Source organism: Gymnodraco acuticeps, unplaced genomic scaffold (assembly GCF_902827175.1).
Source record: "Gymnodraco acuticeps unplaced genomic scaffold, fGymAcu1.1, whole genome shotgun sequence".
In the NCBI taxonomy this organism is placed as follows: Eukaryota; Metazoa; Chordata; class Actinopteri; order Perciformes; family Bathydraconidae; genus Gymnodraco; species Gymnodraco acuticeps.
This window is the reverse complement of record NW_022990743.1, coordinates 426,458-452,161: the sequence shown is the minus strand read 5'-3', so window position 1 is coordinate 452,161 and position 25,704 is coordinate 426,458. Positions and strand designations below refer to the sequence as shown.

Here is a 25,704-nt window from a genome sequence, read left to right as displayed (position 1 = left end):
TTTATACGTTCTGACTTGGCTCCAAAAACCATTACCTCAGTTTTATCTTTGTTTAATTGGAGAAAGTTCTGACACATCCAGTCATTGATTTGTTCAATGCACTTACTCAGTGTTTGAATTGGAGCATAGTCTCCTGGTGAAATGGTTACGTACATTTGTGTGTCATCTGCATAGCTATGGTAACTTATTTTGTTGTTTTTCATTATCTGAGCCAGTGGTAGCATGTAGATGTTAAAGAGAAGAGGCCCCAAGATGGAGCCTTGAGGAACCCCAAATTTCATATTTGTCAACTCAGATGTGTATTTACCTATAGAAACAAAGTTTTTTCTGTCCTTTAAGTAGGATTCAAACCAATTTAGAACTGTTGCCGAAAGTCCCACCCAGTTTTCCAGTCGGTCTAGTAATATGTTGTGGTCAAGAGTGTCAAACGCAGCACTGAGATCTAATAATACTAACACTGAAGTTCTGCCACTGTCTGTGTTTAAGTGGATGTCATTGAAGACCTTTACAAGAGCAGTCTCAGTGCTGTGGTTTGGACGAAAGCCTGACTGGAACACATCGAAACAGTTATTTAAATGCAAGAAATTACTCAACTGTTGAAAAACAACTTTTTCAATGATTTTACCTAGAAATGGGAGGTTTGATATGGGCCTGTAATTGTTCATTACTGAAGCATCTAGATTATTCTTTTTTAAGAGCGGTTTAATGACTGCAGTTTTCAGGGCCTGTGGAAAAATACCTGAGGGAAGAGATTTGTTTACTTTATGAAGTAGATCTGAGGCCATGCAAGGCAAAACATCTTTAAAAAATCCTGTTGGAATAATATCAAGGCAGCAGGAGGAGGATTTCAGAAGTTGTATAATGTCCTCTAGGTTTTTATCATTAATCTGATGGAATTGTGTCATGGTGTTTGAATTGATGTTAAGTGGACACAGAGACAACACATTTGCTGTTCCTGATGCAGAGGCACTGACTGCTTGTCTGATTTTCTGAATTTTGTCAGTGAAAAAGGAGGCAAAATCATTGCACGCCCTGGTGGATAGAAATTCAGAGGCTACTGACACTGGGGGGTTAGTTAGTCTGCCGACGGTAGCAAACAAGGCATGTGCGTTGTTTTTGTTTTTGGTAACGATGTCAGAGAAGAACGATTGTCGTGCGTTTTTCAATTCCAAATTATAAAGGCCAAGTCTCTCTTTATAGATTTCAAAGTGAACTTGGAGATTTGTTTTTCGCCACCTAGGTTCAGCTTTTCGACATTCTCTTTTTTCTGCTCTCATGGTCATGGCCTTTCTCCATGGAGATATTTTCTTGCCAGACACTTCCTTTACCTTAGTTGGAGCAATGGCATCTATAACATTTTTAATTTTTGAATTAAAATGATCTACTAGCTCATTTACTGAGATGTTAGCAGGGGCAAGTGTGGAAGAAAAATTCTGAGTAAACATTTCCCTAGTATTTTCAGTTAAATATCGCTTTTTGAACATTTTTGTGAACAGAAATAGAGCTCTCAAAGAGTGCAACATCAGTCACCACAACCTTAGAGATATTCAGACCCTTTGAGATAATTAAGTCCAGAGTGTGCCCCTTATTGTGCGTGGGCTCCGTCACATGCTGAGTCAGTCCATAGCTATCAAGAACACAAAACAGTTCTTTAGCCCCTCTGTCCTGGGGGTTGTCAACATGGATGTTAAAATCACCAACAATGACTAGACGGTCAAAGTCAATACACACTATAGACAGCAGTTCAGTAAAGTCATCAAAAAAGCTTGCACAGTATTTGGGTGGTCTATAGATATTTAGGAACAGAGCTCGAGAGGAGCATTTCAGCTGAAGGGCCACATATTCAAAAGAATCAAAGTTTCCATACGATGTCTTCCTGCATTGAAGGGAATCATTGAACAGAATAGCAACTCCACCCCCTTTCTTATGCATTCTTTCCTGACTCATAAAACTAAAGTTGGGAGGGGTTGATTCGATAAGAACAGCTGCACTGTTATTTTTGTTCAATCCAAGTTTCTGTTAAAAACATAAAATCGAGATTGTGCTCAGTGATAAAATTATTGATTAAAAATGTTTTTCCTGCCAAAGACCTGACATTTAATAAAGCTAGTTTAAGTTTGTTAAACACACTATCAGTCATGTTTTTTGTAACAAGCTGTGGCTGACATGGAATCACTGCTAAATTAGATAAACTCACACAAACGTTTGAGCGCTTCCTGTTTCTAAGATGATTCACCGCTCTTAATCTATTACCTATCAACACAGATATCGGCAAAGCTATAGGCAAGCAGGGCCCCGACATGTCCTGGAAAGAGTTGAGAGTGCCATACGCCCTTGAGCCTGGACCCAGCAGATATCAGTTTGCAGCGTTTTGTAAACACACATCCTTATCAGGCTTCGGAGACTGCAGATGCTTTCTTGAAGGGAGGGGATGTGGTTGACGTAGGCACGGTGATGGAGACGTGGGAGATGGTGCAGGGGTAGAGGACATGCTGCCAGGGGGGGGAGGTGGTTGACGTAGGCGCGGTGATGTTGTGTCTTTCTCCTGTTTTGATTCCTCTTGCCGCTTGTCCTTGGCAGAGGGAACAGATTGATAACGCAGGCAGTTGAATATGTTAGAGATAAACAATTTCACTCCTGACTTGTTCAGGCAAACTCCATTTGCCTTGAAAAGATGTCTGCGATCCCAGAAAAAGTTAAAATTGTCAATAAAATGAACAGAATGGTCAGTACAGACAGTTGAAAGCCAGGTATTCAGTGCAAACAATCTGCTGAATCTCTCCACTCCTCTTCTGACTGGCGGTAGAGGGCCACTGATGAACACCTCTGCATTTAGAGAGCTGGCAGTTTCCAACAAACATTTAAAGTCTTCTTTCAACACTTCTGACTGTTGTTTCAGTAACCCATCCTATACAGTTAACCATTGTTGTTCTCTACCTTCCACCAGGCACCTTGGGGGACTTCTTGGAGGAATTAGATAATCTCCTCTCACACATCCCTGAAACTGGTCCTCCCGCTGTACTTCTTGGAGACTTCAACCTCCAGACAGGGTAGATAGATAAACTAACATCTCTGTTAACCGCCTTTGCTTTCTCACTGTCTCCTTCCCCACCAACTCATAAAGCTGGCAATGTCCTTGATCTCATATTCTCAAGGAACTGCGCTACTTCTAACCTCTCTGTAAACCCGCTCCATACATCCGATCACTTCTTCATTTCATTCTCTCTACCCCTTTCCAAACATAACAAACAAATCTCTTCTCATCCTGCACCTGTCCGCCGTAACCTCCGTTCCCTCTCCCCCTCTACCTTTGCCTCATCGGTGCTCTCAGCCCTCCCTTCCTCTGACTCGTTCCAACTGCTGCCTCCAAACTCTGCTGCAGAAACTCTCCTCTCTACTCTTTCATCCTCTCTGGACTCTCTCTGTCCTCTCACATCTCGGCAGGCTCGTCAGTCCCCTCCTGCTCCCTGGCTAAATGACGCACTGCATGCTAATAGAACCGTCCTTAGGGCAGCAGAGCGGAAACGGTGGAAATCCAAACACCGTGACGACCTCACTATCCTATCAGGCTCTCCTCTCCTCTTTCTCTGCTTCGATCTCTCAGGAAAAAAGCAATTTATTTCAAGATAAGATCCAATCTTCCTATTCCAATCCCAAAAAACTATTTTCCATCTTCTCCACCCTCTTGGACCCTCCCAAAGCCCCTCCCCCTCCTGTCAAGCGACTTTGCTATCCACTTTGAAAAAAAGGTTGATGATATTCGCTCTTCTTTTTCTGACTCACCTTTACTCACCGCTGGGTCACCAGACCCTCCTTCCACCAACACACTAACCTCCTTTTCCCCTCTCTCTCCAAGTGAGGTTCTTACCCTCATTACCTCTGCCCGCCCTACCACCTGTCCTCTGGACCCTATCCCTTCAAACCTCCTTCAGACTATCGCTCCTGATATTCTACCGTTTCTCACCCATTTCATCAACACTTCTCTAACTTCTGGTCACTTTCCAAACAGTCTCAAGGAGGCAAGAGTAAACCCTCTCCTAAAGAAACCCACTCTCAACCCGTCTGATGTTATAAACTATAGGCCTGTTGTAAAGGAATATTTTGGTCTTGTTAAAGTATATAGAGTTTAGTGATTTGTCCTCGGGAATCTGTTTAATGGTTAAAGTGTATTCCTGCCTGTAATGTGATCCATAGCTTCTCAGGAAGACACAGGTCAAGAGGTCATCTGATGTCTTGTGGGGGAGAAGCTTGGCCCATGTGGGTTTACAATGCAACGAGTCTTTGTCTCGACATCTGGCATGCATTAAAGGAAAACCCGCGTGTTTTAGGGCCCTCCTCTTCTTGTCTGTATAGTTGGGTGCTTGGCGCTTTTAGAGTTCAGAGTTTGCGGGTATCTTACAGGAGAACTGTGATATGCTGTGAACTCTCCGGCCGCTGAGGCTCTCAATAAATATCAGTGTATTGACAGGCGAATCCAGTTTCACTAATTTCATGATTGGCTCAACATTGCTGCAAAGAAGTTTTAACTTCACACCTGTCTCTTTACTCCCGTTCCTGTCTAAAACACTTGAACGCGCTGTCTTTAAACAACTCTCCTGTTATCTCCATCAGAACAACCTTCTGGATCCGCACCAGTCTGGTTTCAAGGCAGGTCACTCCACAGAAACTGCTCTCATTGCTGTCACTGAGGAACTGCACACTGCCAAAGCAGCATCCCTCTCCTCTGTCATCATCCTGTTGGACCTGTCTGCTGCATTCGACACGGTGAACCATCAGATCCTCCTTCGCACTCTCCAAAAACTTGGGGTTTCAGGCTCTGCACTTTCCCTCCTCACCTCATACCTGAAAGACCGTACCTACAGGGTAACTTGGAGAGGGTCTGAGTCCGACCCTTGTCAATTAACTACAGGGGTCCCTCAGGGCTCTGTTCTTGGTCCCCTCCTCTTCTCCCTGTACACAAACTCGCTCGGATCAGTCATTAGCCCGCATGGTGTTTCATACCACTGCTACGCTGACGACACCCAATTAATTCTGTCCTTTCCCCGCTCAGAGACCCAGGTCGTCGCACGCATCTCTGCTTGTCTAGCTGACATCTCTCAGTGGATGTCTGCTCATCACCTCAAGCTCAACCTTGACAAGACTGAGCTGCTTTTCCTTCCGGGAAAAGATTGTCCCACTCTTGACCTGACTATTAACATCGGAACCTCTGTTGTTACCCCGACTCAGACTGCAAGGAATCTGGGTGTGATCCTAGATAACAACCTGTCCTTCACTGCAAACATCGCTGCTACAACCCGTTGCTGCAGATACACGCTTTACAACATCAGGAAGATACGTCCCCAGCTGACACAGAAAGCGACGCAGGTTCTGGTCCAGGCTCTCGTCATCTCACACCTAGACTACTGCAACTCCCTCCTGGCTGGTCTACCTGCATGTGCCATCCGACCTCTGCAGCTCACCCAGAATGCAGCGGCTCGTTTGGTCTTCAACCTTCCTAAATTTTCACACACCACTCCGCTCCTCCGCTCCCTTCACTGGCTTCCGGTAACTGCTAGAATCCACTTCAAGACACTGGTACTTGCTTACCATGCTGCGAATGGATCTGGCCCTTCGTACATCCAGGACATGAACATGGTTAAACTGTATACCCCAGCACATGCACTACGCTCTGCATCAGCCAAACGACTCGCTGCACCCTCGCTGCGAGGGGGACCCAAGTTCCCATCAGCAAAAACACGTGGGTTTGCTATCCTGGCTCCAAAATGGTGGAATGAGCTCCCCATTGACATCAGGACAGCAGAAAGCTTACACACCTTCCGGCGCAGACTGAAAACTCATCTCTTTCGACTCCACCTCGAGCGATAGAATTATTAACAAAGCACTTATATACTAATAAAGGAATGGCTTATCTATAGCCAGTTGAGTAGCACTTGAAATGTTTGGCTCTATGAAACCTGATGTACTTATATGATTCTGTTTTCTTCAAGGTTGTGTCTTCCTGGTCGAATGTACTTATTGTAAGTCAATTTGGATAAAAGCGTCAGCTAAATGCAATGTAATGTAATGTTTCACAACATCATTTGTTCCAATGTGTAGTACCACATTCTTCACAGTCGGATGTTCAGCCCCAATATGCAGGATCTTCTCAGCCAAGTCAGAGACCACATCCTTGGGAAAACAGAGTACTTTGGTGTTGTTCTTATTACACAGACCTTTTACATCTCTTACAGCAGTCACCCACAATCAGAGTTTCAGGCCCAGTCGTTAGCTTTCCCTCTAGCCTTTTACTTTTGGAGTAGCTATTGGTCTTTACCCTGTTGTGTGAAGAGGACAGGTTATCCAGGTCATCAGATCTCCGGTTCTCGGTCAGCGGAGCGTATCTGTTCTGGATTGGTACACTTGGTGGTTTAGGAGGATTGTTTGTAATTCTCCCTTTAGCAACTGTCCACTGCTGTTTCCTAGTATGAATAGGGGTTGAAGAGGCGCTCTTCCTGGGTGATAACAATGCAGGCCAGCCGGTCACATCACAGATTTCAGAGTGCTGGGCTCTGCCTGTTATCCGTCCTCCCAAATCCCATGGAAATGATTTACTCTTAGGCTTTGCACCCAGAGAGTTCCAGGGAGGACTACCACTTGTAGATTTATTACCCAGTACACAGCCCTCCTGTTCCTTGGAATCATTGTAGCTGCTAACTAGCTGTGAGTTAGCATACCCTTCTCCATTATTTTGCAACACTGGTAAAGTGGTGTCATTCCCATGACATAGTCCATTCACTTCCACGTTAACTTCCAACCGTTGCATTTTCATTTCCAACACAGCTATCTTCTGTATAAGTTTGTGGAAGTCATCTGTAGAGAACGGAGGCATTTTGCTACCAACTAGCTTAAGCTAAATAGCATGCAGTAGCCTACCAGGCTTTAGCTGTTGCTAGGCCACGCTACTGTAAGACTGAGGTCGTCGTAAAAATGTTGAAATATGGCTGAAACCCTCCGTCTATTTACGAAGATGAACTGTCCCAGTGATAAGTTAATGTCCAGGAGCCGCTGCTCGAAGTTTTCAGAGAATAAGAATAGGAAAATCAGCATAAAAAGTAAGCAGAGGCAGGAGCAAGCAGAAAAGCGTCTGCACTGTAAGAAAGATAGATAAGTTAATGTAATTAACCATTGTCCTCACCAATTGAATTCCATCATGTGACTTTATTCAGCTACTAAAAATAATTTGCATTTGTTGACATTATCCAATAATCTATACATGTCAAGGAATCTCCTTTGTATCTTATCAGAAATATTCCACTTCAAATTATGCATTTGTCGATGTACACATTGTATAATCAATGATATTTAAAAAATATATGTAATGATCTGTAAAAAAGAAAAAAAAGAACACATTTGCTCGCCAATTAAGTGATTCAATTGATACTAATCATTTGGTGTCTCCATTAAGAGGCAGAATAATGTTGTTTCTGATAAGTAAACAATAAAAATGGAAAGAAATTAAGAATATCTAAGTGACTTTCAGCTCAAAGCATTTGATGATCAATCATGTTATCACCAAAATCGCACACATACACACACAGGGGGGAAGAGTGTAACCTGTGCTGCCCGTCTTATGAAAATGATATTGTATGCATTAGCATCGGACAGGTTTCGGTGAGAAAACTGCATATCAGGACGTCAAAGCACAAAGTGTGTGATTATAAATTGCATGTAATCCCGAAAATACGCATGTTAACATGTCAATAAGGTGCCAATTAAACAAATAATTTGTGCATAAGTGATGCTTTGATAAAGGCCAACAGTGGAAAAATACTACAAAAAAAATTCAACTGTGTACTGAACATGAGCAGTCTCAATCTGCCTTAATCTATATTTACAAGTCAAATGTTCCATTTATCTGACAGGACACTTAAACAGTCAATGCATCTACATGGTTACATACAACCCTCATGATGTTTGTGTGACAGTGCATGGAGTTGCCATCATACGTACATTTACAACATCTTTACATACACCATTTACATCAGTACCTGAACTCGGAGCCATGTCGCAGGCCTTGCACGAGGTACTAAACAACCATACAGCTACACAGGGAGTGACGACAGTGATTTGTTGGTGAAAGTTTATATAGCAAAGAGACTACTGTACTGGCACAACAACTTGCCTAGTGAGAAGGAACAAAAACTGGATAATAACTGGCTTCTGGAGAAGTTTAAAGGCTTATTTCACCCAATATAGGAAACATTTACCTCTAGGGGTTTCTCTTAAGATTCCTGCTGCCCATAAATACAATGCATGTACATGGAATTGAATTTGTGATAAGTGTAGCGTCATGCTAGCTGCACTGCGAGGATTTACTAGCTAATAGCGTGCTAACGTTTTCCAATGGCAATGCCAACATGCTAATGTTTAGCGGGTGTAATGTTCACGATCTCAGTTTAGCGTGTTAGCATGCCAACTTTAGCTACTTAGCGCTAAAAACAAAGCACAGCTGAAGCTAATGTGTATGGTATTAGTTTATTGGTTATAAACCAATTCAAAATGTTTTTATTTTTTGATATTCTGGTGGAACAAAGAATCACCAGTGACAAACGATTTAGGGATCTTAAATATATTTAGCTCATTACAACGCAATATTTAAGCCGCTAGCATGGCTACATTCCATAGACATGAACTGTATGAAATAAGAGGCAGATAAGACCAAATGTATCAGCTCAATACCACTTGAGGCAAGTGACAAAATATTACTTTTTTTTTTTAGCAATTTGGGTAAACTGACCATTTAAACTATATTTTACTTTGGTTGATAATTTTCAGTTTTTGAGCGTGCACCACTCCACAGAAGTTCATCGTCTGTCAGCCTGTAACACTAGCAGCTCCAGACTCAACTTTCATTGCCAGCATTCAGGATTCTTCCCAGCTGTTAGATCAGTAATGGTAAACGGACCAAGTGATCCCCATTTACACGGGAACATTGACAAACATTACCCGCTTCTGTCTGTTGTGCCTGTTAATGTTTCACTTTGCTTGTTATTACGAAAGGAAGTCTCACTGCAGGTTCCTGAAGCTGCCTGTCTGACTTTGTGAACTCCTAGTGCAGTACAAGCACAAAAAGTAAATGTATTCATCTCAAGAGAAGTAATATTAGCAGCCAGTGGTCACACGCGGCGAAAATAAAACACCTATTGCATAGTAGAAGAATATAAGCCAGGTCTAAATCTGTGAAAATAATGCTTTCTTTGAACATCTCGGGAAAGGCCATCTGAAAAAGGGTTGTTACTGCAGTTATAATTGACCCTTGTGTGTCTTTGAATGGTTTCAGCCGTGCAGTCAGAGCCTAAACACTTTGGGTATGTTTTGACAAAACCACCACACCACACGCCTGGAGCTGCTGTGTACAGAAATCTGGTAACTTTCTTATATTCTACATAAAAATCCATCTGAATTTACAGAATTACAAAACTAAAACTATGCTACAGTGTGTCTAAATTAGTTTTATCAGTGTTAAAGGAGATTTTCCTAAGATTTCTTGGGTAGGCGTACATATAATACACCTAATAATCACAGATACTCAATTTTATTTTCACCAAACACACTGGTAAAATCTATACTTTGACTAACTAAGGCTGAATATACACTTTTCAATTTCAGTGTGTCATAAAGTGCCATATAAAGTAAGCACAACACTCTTGTGAGTGTTGTGGCACATTTGATTTAAAAAAGAAAAGGCAATCGCTTCCAGTACTGGCAGGAGATGGTTTGGATTGTGCTTAGGTATGAAGCAAAAGAAAGAAGAAGAAGAAATTAGGAGTTGATATAGTTGATTGCATCTCTTCTCCCATTCACTGTATAAGCGCACTGTAAACGTTTCAAGTGTGATTCCTGTAATGAACTGAGCCCCTTCTCAATGTGGTCCTCATGCATCCTGCAGTAGTGTTGCACTCCTGCCAGCTTCCCGACTCCTCATCATCATCATCGTCTTCCTCGCCCTCTCTTTGGCAGTAGTGGTTTCTTGGAATTTACTACAATGCAGCTGTGCAATACCATTAGTTTCTATCCTCTGTTGATGGCTGACCTTGACTTAACTGATGCTGAGCTGCGCAAATCCAATGAGTTTAATATCATCGGGAATTTCAGACTCCTCCACGCCAGATGCCTGGAAAACAGGGAACATGATCACAAACTGGAACTTTTGTATAATCTTTGAAAACTTTAATTGACATTAAATCTTGTAAAAAACAATGACGTGTATCTATACAGTGGTGAGAAAACTGAAAAAAATGTGAACAGTTTGAAACAGTGGTCGCGTTAACCGAATATTTTCTGTCTATGACGGATTTTTTTTAACAAGGACGGAAAAATCTGAAAGCAGTCCGTCATTTTGACAGATTAGAACAAACTCAGAACAGCGCCAAAGTTTCCCCGCAGCGAGGCTCCGGTGTTATGCCGTGTTATGCATGCCAGCCAAAAAAGAAATGATATCGTTTCCAAACCTAAATTTGGCGTACAAATCATTGAAATGTCCGGGAGTTTTTGCTTTACGCTGCGCGCGCTCCCGCGAGGTGCAGTGAGCATGCATAACACGGCATAACACCGGCGCTAACAGTTCACGAGCAGAACGGTACGTCAACACAGCCAAGTTAAAAAAAATCTTGGAGGTGGGCGTATCTGAAGCTTGGGGATTTTTTGCGTGCAACCCGACCAACAACCAATCACATGAATCTCCCGCCCCCTACATACAAAGCAATAGCAATGTTAAAACGAAGTAAACTGGATATAAAATCCCCAAACAGGCGAAAACCTACCAGTTTCACCCACTGTCTCTGCCACCTCCCTCCATGCCTGGTTCCTCCGGTTTGTATCCCGGTAGGTAAATAGGGACTGGTCATAAAGAACCGGGTGATTTGCTACCGCAATAACTAAGTTCTCCTCCATTTTCAGGAATATAGAAAATGAACTGCGGTCTGGCTCTCCCAGCTTGCACGCGGTTTGATTGGCTAGCGCTTGTACTGTCAGATTTGCATAAACGGGATTTGATTGGCTGACGCTTCCACCTCAGCTTCAAAAGTTGAACATTGCTCAACTTTTGAATCCTGAAAATCCTGGAAATCTTCGCTTTGCGTCCCACAATGCAGTTCGGCGAAAAGTGAGGCAACGTGACGTCACCCCATTCAAAGTGAATGGGCAGAAGCGTTGGAAGATTTTTTAACGCTGCTGTGTGGACGGGCCGTAACTGCCCCCTAACCCCCCGTCTGAGTTGTGTACAAACCGACGGGTAATAATGTATTTCAACGGAAATGTTACGATCCTGTCCGTCAAAATGACGGACAGCGAAAAAGTCTAGCGCCACCACTGGTTTGGAATCACCATTGCAATTACCATGGAATTGCATTTATCTATAAATGAGTGTTAAACTAAGGTCTGAACTTCATCGGAGATAAAATAATGAACTAACACAATGCATTTTAACTAAAAACTGAACTTATTCTATTTGATTTTTTCCATATAAAATAGATAATTTAAACATTAAACACAGTCCGGGTTAAAGAAAAACATTAACAAGCGTTAGGAGTTAGCAAACCTAAGTGAAGCAGGATTGAAGGTGTGGTTTAAGCTACTTTGATTTATTAAAATCACTCAAACTTTTCTTTTCACAAGAAGCATCTACTAATATGAACGATGCCTCACAAAAAATAGATCTCACATTGGTGCTTAATTGATAAGCTCATATAAAAACTGTTTAAAATGTTATTGCCACAGTTAAGGCCACATTATGTGTTATGATAAAGAGACATGTAATTGGAAGAATACATTGGAAATAAAACATTACAATTCATTGATTTATAATGAAAACCTTTTGATATTCATGTTATCCTCTTCCATCTGTATACTTACCAGTTTAAAAGTCACATTTTTGTTACCAAGCGGATCATCGACAATCTTTTGCAAATTGGCAGCGACTAGACAGGAGATAAAAGAGCAGCAGGTCAGATAACAGGACTTCTTATCATGATCAGTGTGAACAGGAAAGAACCGGTTTTAGAAGCACATGCACATTATAAAACCATAAAGCAGCTGTTTTCAGATCAGGATGTGTCAGCATATTTAACATCTCTTCTGAGTAATCTATCACAAAGAACATCATGATCTTTGCATTTGCTGCAATGAAGTCAGAAAACTAAACCAAGAAGACAAAAAAGGACTTTCTCAGGAAAAAGTTTCAATTTATCTGATTTGACACCATCACGCAGTGCTATAGAGTGGTGCAGTGACGAGTCCTGAAACCCGGAAGTGAGTTAGCATTTTACCACTACGGGTTCCCTCGGCTCAGAGCCAATGGGATTTCTCCGTAGGATTTTGGAAAATAGCTCCAAATAAGGTCTGTGTTTGACACAGATTGAAGAGACAGATCACGTTTTGTTCTACGACATTAAATACATCAGCAGTGACCTCACTGGTGATTTCTGAAGAGTTGACGTGTCTGAAAAACAATGGTTGTTACCAAGTGGCTGAATAGGACTACAGAAGTTATCGAGGACGTTGTACGTCATTACGCCGAACACGTGAACACTCCCGCTAAGTTTGTTTGGCCTGTTCTGCTTGAAAGCAAGTACCTGCCTCCTGCAAACTGTTCAAACAAACGCTTCAACTTGTACCATTTACAATCTGTATGTTTGAATATGGATCTTAAGTTGGCGTGACGTTGAAGCAGCGACCCTGCTATAGTTCCTTTATAGCATAACATTAGCATTTTGCGACTAGATTTATGATTCGAAAATTATAAAAGTAGGGTAGACATGTGGATATTATCCGGCTGAACAAAACGTGATCTGTCTCTTAAATGTGTGTCAACCACAGACCTTATTTCCAGCTATTTTCCAAAATCCTATGGAGAAATCCCATTGCTTTTTTGTCGAGGGAACCCATGTGCAGCTTATTTCCGGGTAAATACGTCATCCCTGCACCACTCTATACCTAGTACTCACCAATGACTAAGTCCCTCCCATCAACCAGACCCGCGGAGACCAACTCCTGAGAAACTCCGTCGGCTGAATCTGCGGGAGAGGGAAACCAGAGGGTTAGACCTGAGACTGTGAGCTTCTTAATGAAAGCTAGGAAGAGGTTCTGTTAGAAAAGAACAGTGGCGGTCAACGTGTCCGGGAAGATTTCAATGTCCGGGACAATTGGGAGAATTACGGTCAAATAGTCCCGTCAAGAGACTGCATAACTCTAAATAAAAAAGAAATAATACAAGCCTACGCCGTAACTTTTAGAAGAAAACATTTTCCGTAGCTTTAGGCTTACATTTTCTTAGATAGAATAGAAAAGCAACACTATTTGAAATCAGACTAAAAAACATGTTGGCCTGTCTGGCGGATTACATTATAATTAAGGCATGCGGCTGCTGACTGAAAATCAAGCACTTTTCTGTCCTCAGTGATGGCATCTTGTTGCGCACTTTTGGAATGAATGAGAAGCGCTGCTGCTGACTCGACTTAACTTCAAATTGTGCTTAGAGGGAATTATTTTGACCAGACCTTTTGACTGGAGAGACAGACATTTGTCGGACTTCCACAGTTTTTCCTAATTAAAGCCTGGAAACACAGGAAGATATAGGATCCACCGTACCTCTGCCGGACATGAACTCAAACCGGATGTCGTTGAGTTCCTTCTTGGGATTCCTCAGTCTCAGGACGAGGCTGATGGGAACACTGGCATTGCCTGCAGCAGGATCCTGTAACAGAAACGCATTTACTCAACAGCACAACAACAACGTAAACATTCCTATCACTGACAATGTGAATGATGTGTTTTCAAATGACCCCTGTAGTCAGTATTTACATTGTTTACCAGGGCAAAGGGTTTCTTTCTTTTTCTAGCTTCTGTGGTTTAGGGTTTGGACTATGGTTGTGATGCACATTTATCTGAATGAGCTGTCATGCATTTTGAAGTGTGATTGTGAACTATTTAACAAAGCAAGGCATGTGGAGTTTATAGAAAGCTACATTTAAAAAGGTGCATTGTGTCGTTTTTGACAACCGTTAGCAATATGGAGCCAGATGTTCAGTTTTAGCTTGTTGACAAGAATATACCACAGCATACCTTTAGAAAACACTTAATGTAATGGTGCAGCATGAGTTAATGTTTTAACTGCACCTTGGCCCAAAAACAAATCCCACTTCTCTAAGTAGCACTTGGAAAGAATTGGCTTACATAGGAATAACAATGGTTTGGCTTATTAAAAGCTAATCTGGCTGCAAAGTGTCAGCTATACAAAATGTAATAGTGTCCGTATGACAATAAGAAGCCTTTGAATCTTTACGCGTTTCATGGAACCGGATAGAACCTGGGAGTGTGGTGTTACCTGAGCAGGGGGTGCATGTGAGGGGCTCGCCGTCTGAGTGGGAACCGGCGCTGGAGCCTCCTCCCCCGGCTGGGGTGCCGCACCGGGGGGCTGCAGATGCTGTGAGGAGCCATCTGCTGGCGGGAAAAGCTAAGACACACGATTGCAAAATAAATCAGCGGGGTATTTTTGTTGTTTAACATGAATGAAAAGGATACACACACACACACACACAGACACACACACACACAGGACAGTCATGCAGATCGTTTCAGCAAGGCATTACAATAAATCAAGATTTTTGAAGTCATGTCCACTACAAAAGGACTCACCTCCATATTCTCGGAGCCGTCCTTCACTCTGGGGGACTGCAGAATGGACATGACAGATTGTCAGGATTAACAACATGCAATATTCCTTTTACATTCCCCAATGTAGACTGATGTAGGATTGAAGGAATTTGACACAACGGGACTTCAAACACAGGGTCGAACTGAAATCACCGTTTAGAGAGCAGACAGTTACATCCCGCACCAAGACATCAATTGAGCGTGAAGAAATGTTGGAGTTTAATACGAACAAGAGATCTGATCAGGTGTCTGGTCTACTTATTCTCATTAGTGGTCGACTCATAAGGGTTTATCCATTTGCTGATGGCAATATATGTGAGGAGGACAGAAACATAATGCATATAGATTTTTCTGGGGTTTTTGGATCGTATAAAATGCAGCAATTAAATAATATTAACAAATGACACAAACTTGGCTTTATTTCTAAATGAAAATGAATAAATAAAATATAACATTTATTTAACACCGTGAACTCTGCACTGTCTATGCACTTTCTTATATTAAAAGAATTCTAATTTAAGATTAAAACAATTAAAAAACTAAATAAATATCCACAGGTTATAAAAAACTAAATAAAATCCAAAAACGACAATATTCTTTTAAGAACTTAAATGAAAGTAAATGAAATGACTAAACGTTTAAGTCCACTTAGCAGATAGAAAATACAGTCAATGAGTGGAGAAGCCTTCCCTTGTGTTGCCTTAGTGAAATACTTTTATAAACAATAAATCTCTGATGCCCATTATTGGTCTACGACTGTTTCAGTTCTCTAGATCATGATCGATTCTTGGATTATTTGCTCAGGGAAACTGAACTTGTTCTATGATGATGCAGGAGGGAGAATAAATGTTCAGACTAGAAGTTCTACAGCACCATCTGCTGGCCGTAAATAGGCACATAATAGAGGCCTAACAAGTTAAAGGAGGTGACTGTATGGAGACACAGGCATGCAGAGTCTCACCCGCAGAGCCGCCACAGCAGCTTTGCCCTCCTCGCTCTCCTCGTCCAGCTCGTCGTCGCTCCACTCCCAGCTGCCGTCCTCCGTCTTGTGGAGACGGCCGCTGGAGCCGGGCACGCGACGCACCTAAACAGAGAAAACAATTCATAAAAAGATATTGACACATTCAAACCAAGCCTCTAGGAAGTGAGCTGGGCGGTGAAGCACATTTTTACAAAGGTTTACTTAACAGTACAAACAATTGAACAGCCCTCATTTTTATCATTAGGTCCTTAAAGTTGTAATGCGCTAAAAGTCAAATCCAGAGTTACTTTCCCTAATTTCCCATTCATTTGACTGAGGCGACCCGGTGCGTGAGGGAGCAGATTGAAGGCAGGGCTTTAGGAAATACAATGCACATGTTTTCCTTTATCCAGGTTTTGTTGTACTCGAGTCAGGCCATATTTGGCTTCATGCCACACTGAAAAACGTTTATAGGAATGAACAAGACCCCGCCTCTAACGCTGTAACCAGTCCTCTTTATACACCCATGGTTCCCACTGGGAAATGGCCTAGACATAATAACATAACAATGGTTTAGAGACTAGCGTGCATTCATATTAGTAAAGACAAACCTTTTTGGATCGCTCCGTTATTGTTGGACCTTTGTGTAGAAGACGCTCCTGCAAGTACTCGTTGTTCTGTAACAGAAAGAAAAACATGTCTTACTGTCAAGAAACTCTGTGAAACACAAAATATATATTTCAGTTTATTGAACAGTGAAGTACGGCTCACTTTGGCTTTAGTGAAGAATTTATGCTTCAGCAGCTCGGCTGCAGTTGGCCTAAATAGGAGAGAGAAGACACAAGGCTCTTCATTACATTCATTACACAACTGGGGAATCTAACGGAAAGAAAAACAAGCACCGCTTTAATCTGGTCAAGGGAGAAAGAAAAAGGCATGAGGACTAACTGACCTTTTTTCTGGATCTTTCTGTAAACACAGAGAGAGCATCTTCCGGAAGGACTTGCCATACTTCTTCACCATATCCTTGTCTGTGATGCCTGTCTCCAGACAGGGAGGGTCGTTCTGCAGAGTCAGCATCAGCACCTGCAGGCACACAGAGGTGGGTTTCAGTCAAATGATGTTGATTCATAAAGGAGTCAACTTTTATCAAAAACAGGAAGAAATGGAGTCCAAAAGTTTATTTGGAAATAAACGCATAATGTGTAGTTTCCTTTAAATAGAAAAGAAAACCAAAAGATTGAGTTTGGTGGCGCAGAGAAGAGACGTTGGGTCGTGGAATATGGTAAATGCAGGCATCAGTTCAAGAAGTTAGAATAAGGAGCCAAATGATCTGCAGTAGTCCCTTCTTTTATGAAACAAATGGACAGGAATCGGCTACTAGCTAAAGGCTAACATTGGCTTACTTTCTTTGATAATTAAGATAAAGATATCTTAAATCCTTAATCTGGATAAACTATAAACTTAACAATGATTTAAAATTGTATCGAAGCAAAACCACTTCCTGCAGATAAACACTGACAATTTGGTCGCAACTAAAGGCGACCAAATGAAACTGTCAATTTTCCTTTTCTCTGGGTATTAAAATGGTTGGAAAATGTGGGATAATGTAAATGCATAACTCAATAACATTTAGAAGATAGGTTTAGTAATTTTTAGACATTTAAACGCAGACATTTTACATATCATATCTTAAGGACATTAGCTTTTTCAGCCAGTCACTGCAACAGTCTACAGAACTCTTTCCTTGCGTTGCAAAGGATGTCTGAAATCATCTTTACTGTGAAACAAAGCTAAACATTTGAGTTGATCAAGCAGACCGCTGTAGCCAGCAACACTAAATGTGAAAGTAGACACCTGACATTCAGTAAAATACCAGTGCGCACACAAACGTACCTTCATCGGTGGGTATTTGTGATATGGTGCAGCCCCAGTGGCCAGTTCGATGGCTGTTATTCCGAAACTCCAGATGTCGGCTTTGAAGTCGTAGCCGCGGACCTGCGGATTAAAAAACAGAAGCGAGTGAACAAAGCTGCCCAGTCATCCTTTCATCACCGAGGTTATCGGGCATTACTGAGAGAAAACAGATCTAGGAAACAAGCCTCCTTTACCTGCTCCATGACCTCGGGCGCCATCCAACACGGCGTCCCCACAAACGTCTTCCGGACCTTGTTCCTGGTCATGTCTCCTCCAGCTGATAGAAAGGCACTCACACCGAAGTCTGGAGAAGGATTGGGAATGTATGACAGGGAGGAAAAAATGAGAGGAAATCCACTTCAATATTTAGACTAATCTCCCACAAAAAAGGCCCGTCATTTTACATTTACAGACTGAAACAATGAGGACATTGTTCATTAAGCTAGATACTGTACCAACATTTTAAACTTACAAACAGAGACTGTCTACAAAGGGACTTCAAGCTGTAACTAAGCAGAAGCACAGAAAGAAATATGGTCAAAAAAAACCCTGCAGAAATAATAATAATGTACCAGCAATTTGCACAAAGCCATCGTCCCCAAGAAGGATGTTTCCAGCTTTTAGATCCCTGTGAAGGAAGACCAAGAGAATCAAAACACGAGATGCAACAATTATATTTGAGACAATATCAGTGGTGTTATTTCTAAAAGACGGCAAATGTATTGACATATTAGAAAGAAATGTCCCATCAGTTTTATTTGTATAAGGTCTCATTACTTTAATATGTTATTTATGTCACTTTAAACTGCTACTAATCTTTTAGCCATGGTCGTGTACGTATTTGTCGATGTGGTACTAATAAAGGAATTCTGATTCTATTAAGACCATTAGGAAAAACCCAAGAAACATTTATTTATATTATATTGAAATTCATTGGCATATCTGCTAATAGCAATTGGGAGTTCTTGAAATAGAATACACACACCTTTACATTTGTGTATATAGACACTAATTCATGGTTTAAAATAAATAGATTGGTATTGACATAGTATTGATAGATAATACATCTTTATAATAGGCCTTAAAGAGACCCTTTTATGCTCTTTCAGGGTTTGCCCTTTCCTGTTGTGTGTTATATGGTTTGTTTTGCCTGTAAATGGTCTGTTAAGGCTAAAATCTTAATATGTTCATGGTTATACTTTATAAACATACAACGGAAGTTTCAAGTAAGGCAAAGTTACACAAATGTGTGTATGCTATGTGTGTTCATTCTGGTTCTTAGTAGGAATGAATCAGCAGACACAGAGGAGTGGTGAGGCTGTGCACCGTGACTCAAATTAACTCTTCACTCATGTGCTCGAACCTTTGATCTGCCCCATTTTAATCCACCTGATTTCTGTTTGCAAAGTATGCACAAAGACAGGAATGGATTAGCCCGGCCTCAACCTTTCACAAGCCCTCTTTCTCTCCTGCTTAGGTATAAGTGAGTTAGAATCAGCAGCTGCTCTCTCCGTCTAATGAAAAGCTGCGCACTCACTCTAAATGCAATTAAAACATCAGCAAATCAAGTGATAATTGGACTTATCCAAAGAGACACATCTTGATTTTTAAGCTATGACCAAGACAGTTGAAATGAGCTGTTCATTTGAAACAACTTGACACTGAGAGGCTTTTTTCTCAGCGGTAGTTCAGTGTTCCTGAGTGGAGCATTTATGCAAAACAAACCTGTTCAATTATACATTTACACTGTATTAAATATTGAAGCAGCGAGGTCTAGTTCAAGCCACGCGCTTATATGCGGAGATGAAAGTCTGAGTGAGCAGAGGGAGGAGTGAGTGATGAACACAGAGTGCAGTGATAACACGGCGGTTGGGTTGCAGCCTGCACACACATCATCAGGACTCACCGGTGAATCTGCCCGTTTTTGTGAAGGTACTCCAGCCCCTCCAAGACTTCTTTCAGGATACTGGCGATGCTAGCCTCGTCCAACACTCCGGTCTTGTGCTCGCCGCGAGAGATGATATGCTTGATGATGTCCAACACTGAGCCTGAGGGAGAGGCAGAGGATCCGTCATAAATAATGCTGATGATAGGAGGAGGGGTTCTCCAGTTTGGCGAGTAGTTCAAATGACTGGCATTTATCTGGTGGAGGTTCGTAAACAAAACTAAATCGAAGTGAAAGCAGCTTAAAGAAGGGATAGGTGATATGACTATTATTATGTAGAGCGTCAAAACTTTATAAAAATGTCTGATGGATATTTTTCTATATCGTTTCAATCCCAATGTTGAAATCAGCAAACTAACTTTATTACGGCAAAATGAAGGCAATTTGGACGACGCTTAAAATTCTAATCGTGGCTCGAGATGCGCGGTTTGGCGAACATGTAGAGGACACAACTTAGCTCTTACGGCCCGTGCGTCGCCGAACTGCATTGTGGGAAGCGACGCGGAGCTTTGCTGGCGTGGCTCGCTGCAAAAGTTGAGCAATTTTCAACTTTTGAAGCCTCGGCAGAAGCGTCAGCCAATCGAATCATATGCCAGTAAAAGCTCTAGCCAATCAAACCGCTGCTTGTGTGTCAGGGGCGGGAGATTCATGTGATTGGTTGTTGGTCGAGTTTCAGACACGCCCGCTGGCAAGCTTCAACGCACGCCGCTGTGTGGACGGGCCGTTACTTCTGCTTGGCTACACAAAGTCTGATGCACACCAAAAACCCTTATCTAAAATGTTGTTATTTAGATAAAATAAGGCAATGACTGTATCCATTGAATCTTTCTTTAGAGTTTTGCCTGTTTATTTGCATTTATGAGTAAATTCTCACAGGAGTATACACACATTTGGATTTACTAGGTAGTTATTTCATAGATTATATTTATTATTTAAATTACTAGAAAAATGTTGTCAAAATTGATGTCAACATATGAAATCATCCAAAACGTGATCAATATTTTTGGCCAAATCTCTCTGCTGAAGTTTAGTGAGAAGAAATAAAGGAATTGTGTCAGACTGCTACTACTAGCACAGAGAAAAGATAGGATGTCAACATTAATGTTATATAAATTGTACAACATTGTAGCTGCTTTAGAATGACCTCAGTGTTACGTCAAGTCGGTTCATGTAGCCCGTTATCCAGAATATGTCAAACTGCTCTCTGGTGACTTACCAAACCTTTAGTCAAAGTTCAAGCTGTGGATCATTTGTGGTCTTTTCAAAAAACTAGTAATGAGGTATGACAAAGAGAATCAAAGTCACGGTGAAGATAAGAGTCAGCCAAGTCAGAAGCAACTGTTCTTGAAAGCACTAACCTCCACTGAGCAGCTTCATCACCAGCCACAGCTCATCCTTCACCACAAAGGAGGTATAATAAGACACGATGTTCGGGTGGTGGCACTGGCTCATGGCCTGGATCTCTTTCTGCACGGAGGAGGAAGAAAAGGATACACGGTCACACAGGGAGCTGTTACGGTACACAGCAAGTCACTAACCAAATATTGATGTTATACTTCAGCAGCTCCGTCATGCTGGATCTCAGAGTCAATCCTAAAGCAGGAGTAACAGAGACCCAGACGGTGGAGTTACCTGCATTACATTACCACTGAGCCGTTAAGACATTAATGACAAAGGTGAAGTCCAGAGAGAAAGGTGTAATAGAATGAAATAATAACTCAGATAGCGTATATTGCAATGACACTATGTGACAGTCCTTTGAAAGCAACAATGGAGCTTGAATGATGAGAAATGAATGTTTCCCTTATGACATGCAGAGTGTAGGATAAAGAGGGAATATATTAGAGGACATTGAATATAATATCTATGACAATGATTGAATTAGTGAATATTCACCTGAAACTAAGAATTGCTTTTATTAGATCAGAACTACACTTCTTTTTTTTTATATCCTATTTTCCTTCAAGTTATTTTGTATGAAAGTGCAGGATATAATATACATTTTGGGTCATGACAGACAAGGACTCATGTCTGTTATAAATGATTGTTTATTTGTAGTAGAAGTGTGTTCTTGAGGCATTGTCAATGGTGTGTTCGACTTAATGGTTGACTATTAAATAAGATGAGTTGTTCGTTGTTTTTATGTGGCTTTATTGTGTAAGTTTGACCTTATGTGTGCGAACCTCAGGAAGAATAGCCGATGCTTATACTAGTGCTAATGGGGATCCTAATAAAAAAAAGAAAAAGGTCTCACTACCAGGTGTATTTTGTTGGTTTAAATACATCTTACACACTCAACCTTTAAGTTCATGTAGTTCCACTGTTGCAAATCTGAAGAATATACGCTCAAAAAGTAAACAAAGTAAGCTATTTATCTAATGATGCCTCCATTAGATAGAGACATCATTAGATAGAGACATCATTAGATAGAGACATCATTAGATAGAGACATCATTAGATAGAGACATCATTAGATAGAGACATCATTAGATAGAGACATCATTAGATAGAGACATCATTAGATAGAGACATCATTAGATAGAGACATCATTAGATAGAGACATCATTAGATAGAGGCATCAACCAAAAGAGATCCAACTTGTAAAAAAGTAGACATATCTTTAATACTTATCCTATTTATGCCTATAACTGATCAGTGTAGTAAACAATTATCAGGACTTGTGCTTCATTGTATTATTCAAAATAATATATAATTTAATTTGCATTCACAATCTATTTGTATTATTGATTTGACTCAGTTTTAGTACTTGGTGGTTCTTGTGGTATCAAGCTTTTGATCTGTCCTTGACTGATCTGACCCCACACCACTCCCAACAATGTGACGTAAAAAACATCTGGACTGCAGATACTGGCCCACACACTGACGCAGGTCCTTACCAGGAGCTCATCCATGCTGGTTTGACACTTCTCCAGGTTGATGCGTTTGATGGCCACCTTCTCCTTTCTCGGCTTGCAGTACGCTGCCTGGACGACTGCAGTGGCTCCACTCCCTGAGAACAACATCAAGTGTGAAACCCTCTCACTGTAGGAGCCTTCACAGCCTGACAGCTCAACTAAATGTGTGTGAGAATCTGCTGAATTTGAGAAGTTTCTATTATCGGGGACTAAGGAATTGTACAGTATTATACACTACTGTAATATGCAGTCTTAACTCTTTTGATCAAAGCCATTAGTCACGGTACCTCGACTAAAGCATGAATGGCTCACTGTAATCCGTGTCATACCTTCAGCAAAGAGCACACCCTCCCCAACTACCAACGACTCTTCACGCACTACAGACTAAACGCGTTAGCTAGCTGTTTAGCTTCATGCTAACTGGCTAGGCAGCCATCTAACTACAGCTCGCTAACTAGCAGAAACCTAATTAAATAATGTGGCCTTGCTAGATGGAGACTCTGCAGAGCTGTTAACCTTCCTGCCATGTAGCTACGGGCTGGAACTGGCCTTCTGTCAGCTAAAGACATGCAATGCCACTCGGCTAGTTTGGCTAGTGGCAGCCGCTGTAGAGACAGGGGAGGCTAGGGTGCTAGCTTTAGCAAGCTAAGCTACTCACCTATCACCTCATTGAGTTCGTAGTCATCCCTGTCGATGGTCCAGGATTGAGAGGCCTGGTCGTCTGCCATGGTGTCGTTGTTTGAACTGTGTAAACACTGCTTCTAAAGAGGAACAGAGACGCTGTCTGGAATAATATATTTGTGGTTACTCCATTCGGCTCCGGTGATGCTGGCTGCTGCTGTTCCGCTGACAACTCCTACCGCTCTTGTCAACACGACTTTACGCACGACTGACGCAGTGTGTTACGTACGAACTAAGTGAGAGGGACGGAGACATCGCCATGTTGAGTGTGGCAAAGTCTGTTAAAAGTTCCTAACATTCGGAAACACGATACAAAAAAGGTTGACGACAGTGATGGACCGGTTAGTTAAAATAGTTTAGTGTTTAGACAATAAACATGTTATTCTTATGTTCCTCTCTTGTAAGTGTGCAGAGTATATCCAATAGAGGGCGCTAATGCCTACATTACAACACTTTTTGAAGGGGACAATGTTGCTTAATCTTAAAAAGTCTATAGGAAATACCAAAATAATTGGTGGGAGGCGTGTTCTGGTCATTTATTCAAGTAAAATAGCAATTACAAGTAAAGGCCTTGCATTCAAAAAGTTAAAGTGGTATGAATTATGCCATTATTCCAATATGTCAAATTTACATTTAGATAGATGTTATGGCTGATCTTAATTGTTTTTGTATGATTCTGTGTAGTAGGTGGTCTATCACGCATGATATTTTTATACAACCATTGTACTTTTTTAGGAAAAGCACAAATACCTTAAACTTGTACTGCAGTGAAGTAGCCTACTAAAAGTAATTTCCACAGCTACAAAAAAAACCTTAAACTTTAAGGGTTTTTTTCAGGCTAATTGAATCCTTCAATTTCCATTTTGTAATTCAAAATGTGGCAAAGCGTTCACCATGCAGTATTCATACACTTAAGACAGTTGTTTACATATTGTCTTTGTATTTATTGTTTCCGATGTTACTTCCTCTTTGGGCTGTATCCTTTTGTAACCCAGGTATTGCATAATCCATGTCACTGACTCAGTGCCATGAGACTTGAGGATGTTTTGGGAGAGGCAGCAGAGGATGGTAGGGTTGGGGATTAGTGAAGTTAATGTAGAAGGTTAACCAAGTTTGCAGTAGATGGCTGGTAGTTCATCTTTATATTTTCAAAGTGATTCAAGCATCTATTTTACTTTTTTACCTTTTTTTGTGTTGTTATCTGTATATTGTGGGCAATAAAAGGAGCAACATTTCTTTGTATATACCTTTGCTTGTCTACTGTTTAGAACCCATTGACCAGTTCATCTCCTTTTTCTTTGTGCGGTATTTAATGATTTGGACCCGTGAAAGACAGATCACCTTTTCAAATCAACTCAATTGAGTGCCATTGTTGTAACTTCAATCATCTTTTGTGATAAACCTGTATCACACACATCTGAATTTCTCCTTCCTGTTAGGCTAGGGTTTAGCTTTAACCAAATTCCTCCCCAGGGTGACTTTGCTGTATTTCAACTTCTTCCAGCGCTAAGTTATATTGCATCCCATAAAGCTATTAAAGGAGTTTTCCCAACACTGGGTATAGGAGTGTGTTAGAAGGGCCTGTTCTTACTTGTTGAACAAGCAGAGACACCCAGCAAAGGCACAGACTTCACCAATACAGTTAGTCTCTGACCATTGTTTGTCTGCAATGCATTGAAGTATTTTGTGAGACATTTCATGCACTGACACCACATACTGTAAGGCTGATACACACATCTTTGCTGCAAAAGGTCATCTCCTCGTCTACCAAAAACACATCGACTAGTTTTGCCATGCAGATGTCCGAAAATTGAGTTATTTGTTCTTCTGCAAGACCTCGGACAAAGACAAGGATTGCATACAAACTAGTCAGAAAAGGGACAAAAGCCAAATGTCCTGTTTGAGATTATTGTGCAGTAAAGTAGTCTGTTGCACATGTTTTCCTGCATGTTTCTCTGAACCTTGTGGGGTTTGTTGGAAGTGATCAGTCTTTGCCCGGAAGCTGCATTAAAGCTCACTCATCCTGATGCTGACAGTGCGCTGAGGATAAGCCAGGCCTGAAAGGGAAGTGCTGAGAGCCACAAGAGCCCCAACGCACCAGTGATTGCAGTGCTATTATCCTGCCAAGGCTAAGCTGCACATGAAAAGGAGAGGAGAAAAAAAATAAAAATCATCTGTCCCATTCAGTGTAACCAATATGCTCCAATTCACTGTGAGCTGTGTGTCCGGGCAACTAGCCAAGTCTGCTGTTCAGCCTTCTTCATCGTGTTTACCTTGTGTTCAAATGAGGAACAGGTGGCTGCATGAAAACACAGCCAAAGCCAACAGGAAGTGCTTGGAAATGTCCACTCCACACTATATGAGTATTTATTAGAACCACCCATAAAATCCTATAGGTGGTTCTCAGGTGAACTTCCCCTCTTTCTCACATCTAGAGTTTCATCAGGGTGAGGAACTGATACCTGGAAGTGTTTGACAGAGCAGCATTATAATAAGGCTTCCTTACCTGTCAGCAGGTGCTGCAGAAACACCAATAATGTGACCTGCTTTAACTGCTGTAAGTCTATGTTAAGGTGTAACCTAACCTGTTGTG

The 25,704-nt window shown here is 41.3% G+C and overlaps 1 protein-coding gene across 1 annotated transcript; it reads right to left on the bottom strand.

Moving 5' to 3' along the window:
* Positions 1–7,177: 7,177 nt before the first annotated feature.
* oxsr1a (oxidative stress responsive kinase 1a) lies at positions 7,178–25,578 on the bottom strand. The gene is made up of 17 exons (XM_034231979.1): positions 23,089–25,578; positions 22,413–22,525; positions 20,873–20,981; positions 19,476–19,617; positions 18,142–18,197; positions 17,764–17,873; positions 17,549–17,650; positions 16,605–16,738; positions 16,424–16,472; positions 16,264–16,329; positions 15,653–15,775; positions 14,674–14,709; positions 14,363–14,491; positions 13,627–13,732; positions 12,984–13,052; positions 11,893–11,957; positions 7,178–10,153 (listed from the first exon to the last, which is right to left on the bottom strand). The coding sequence occupies exons 1-17, from the start codon at positions 23,156–23,158 to the stop codon at positions 10,079–10,081; spliced, it is 1,554 nt and encodes a 517-aa protein (XP_034087870.1). The 5' UTR covers positions 23,159–25,578; the 3' UTR covers positions 7,178–10,078.
* Positions 25,579–25,704: the final 126 nt, after the last annotated feature.

Bases quoted from the DNA above. Each gene is read 5' to 3' on its own strand.
- oxsr1a (XM_034231979.1), bottom strand. From the start codon at position 23,158: ATGGCAGACGACCAGGCCTCTCAATCCTGGACCATCGACAGGGATGAC. The intron at 20,982-22,412 runs GTAAGGACCTGC...TCCTCCGTGCAG, and splicing joins CCAGCATGGATGAGCTCCTG to AAAGAGATCCAGGCCATGAG. The intron at 16,330-16,423 runs GTGAGCCGTACT...TTTCTGTTACAG, and splicing joins AATTCTTCACTAAAGCCAAA to AACAACGAGTACTTGCAGGA.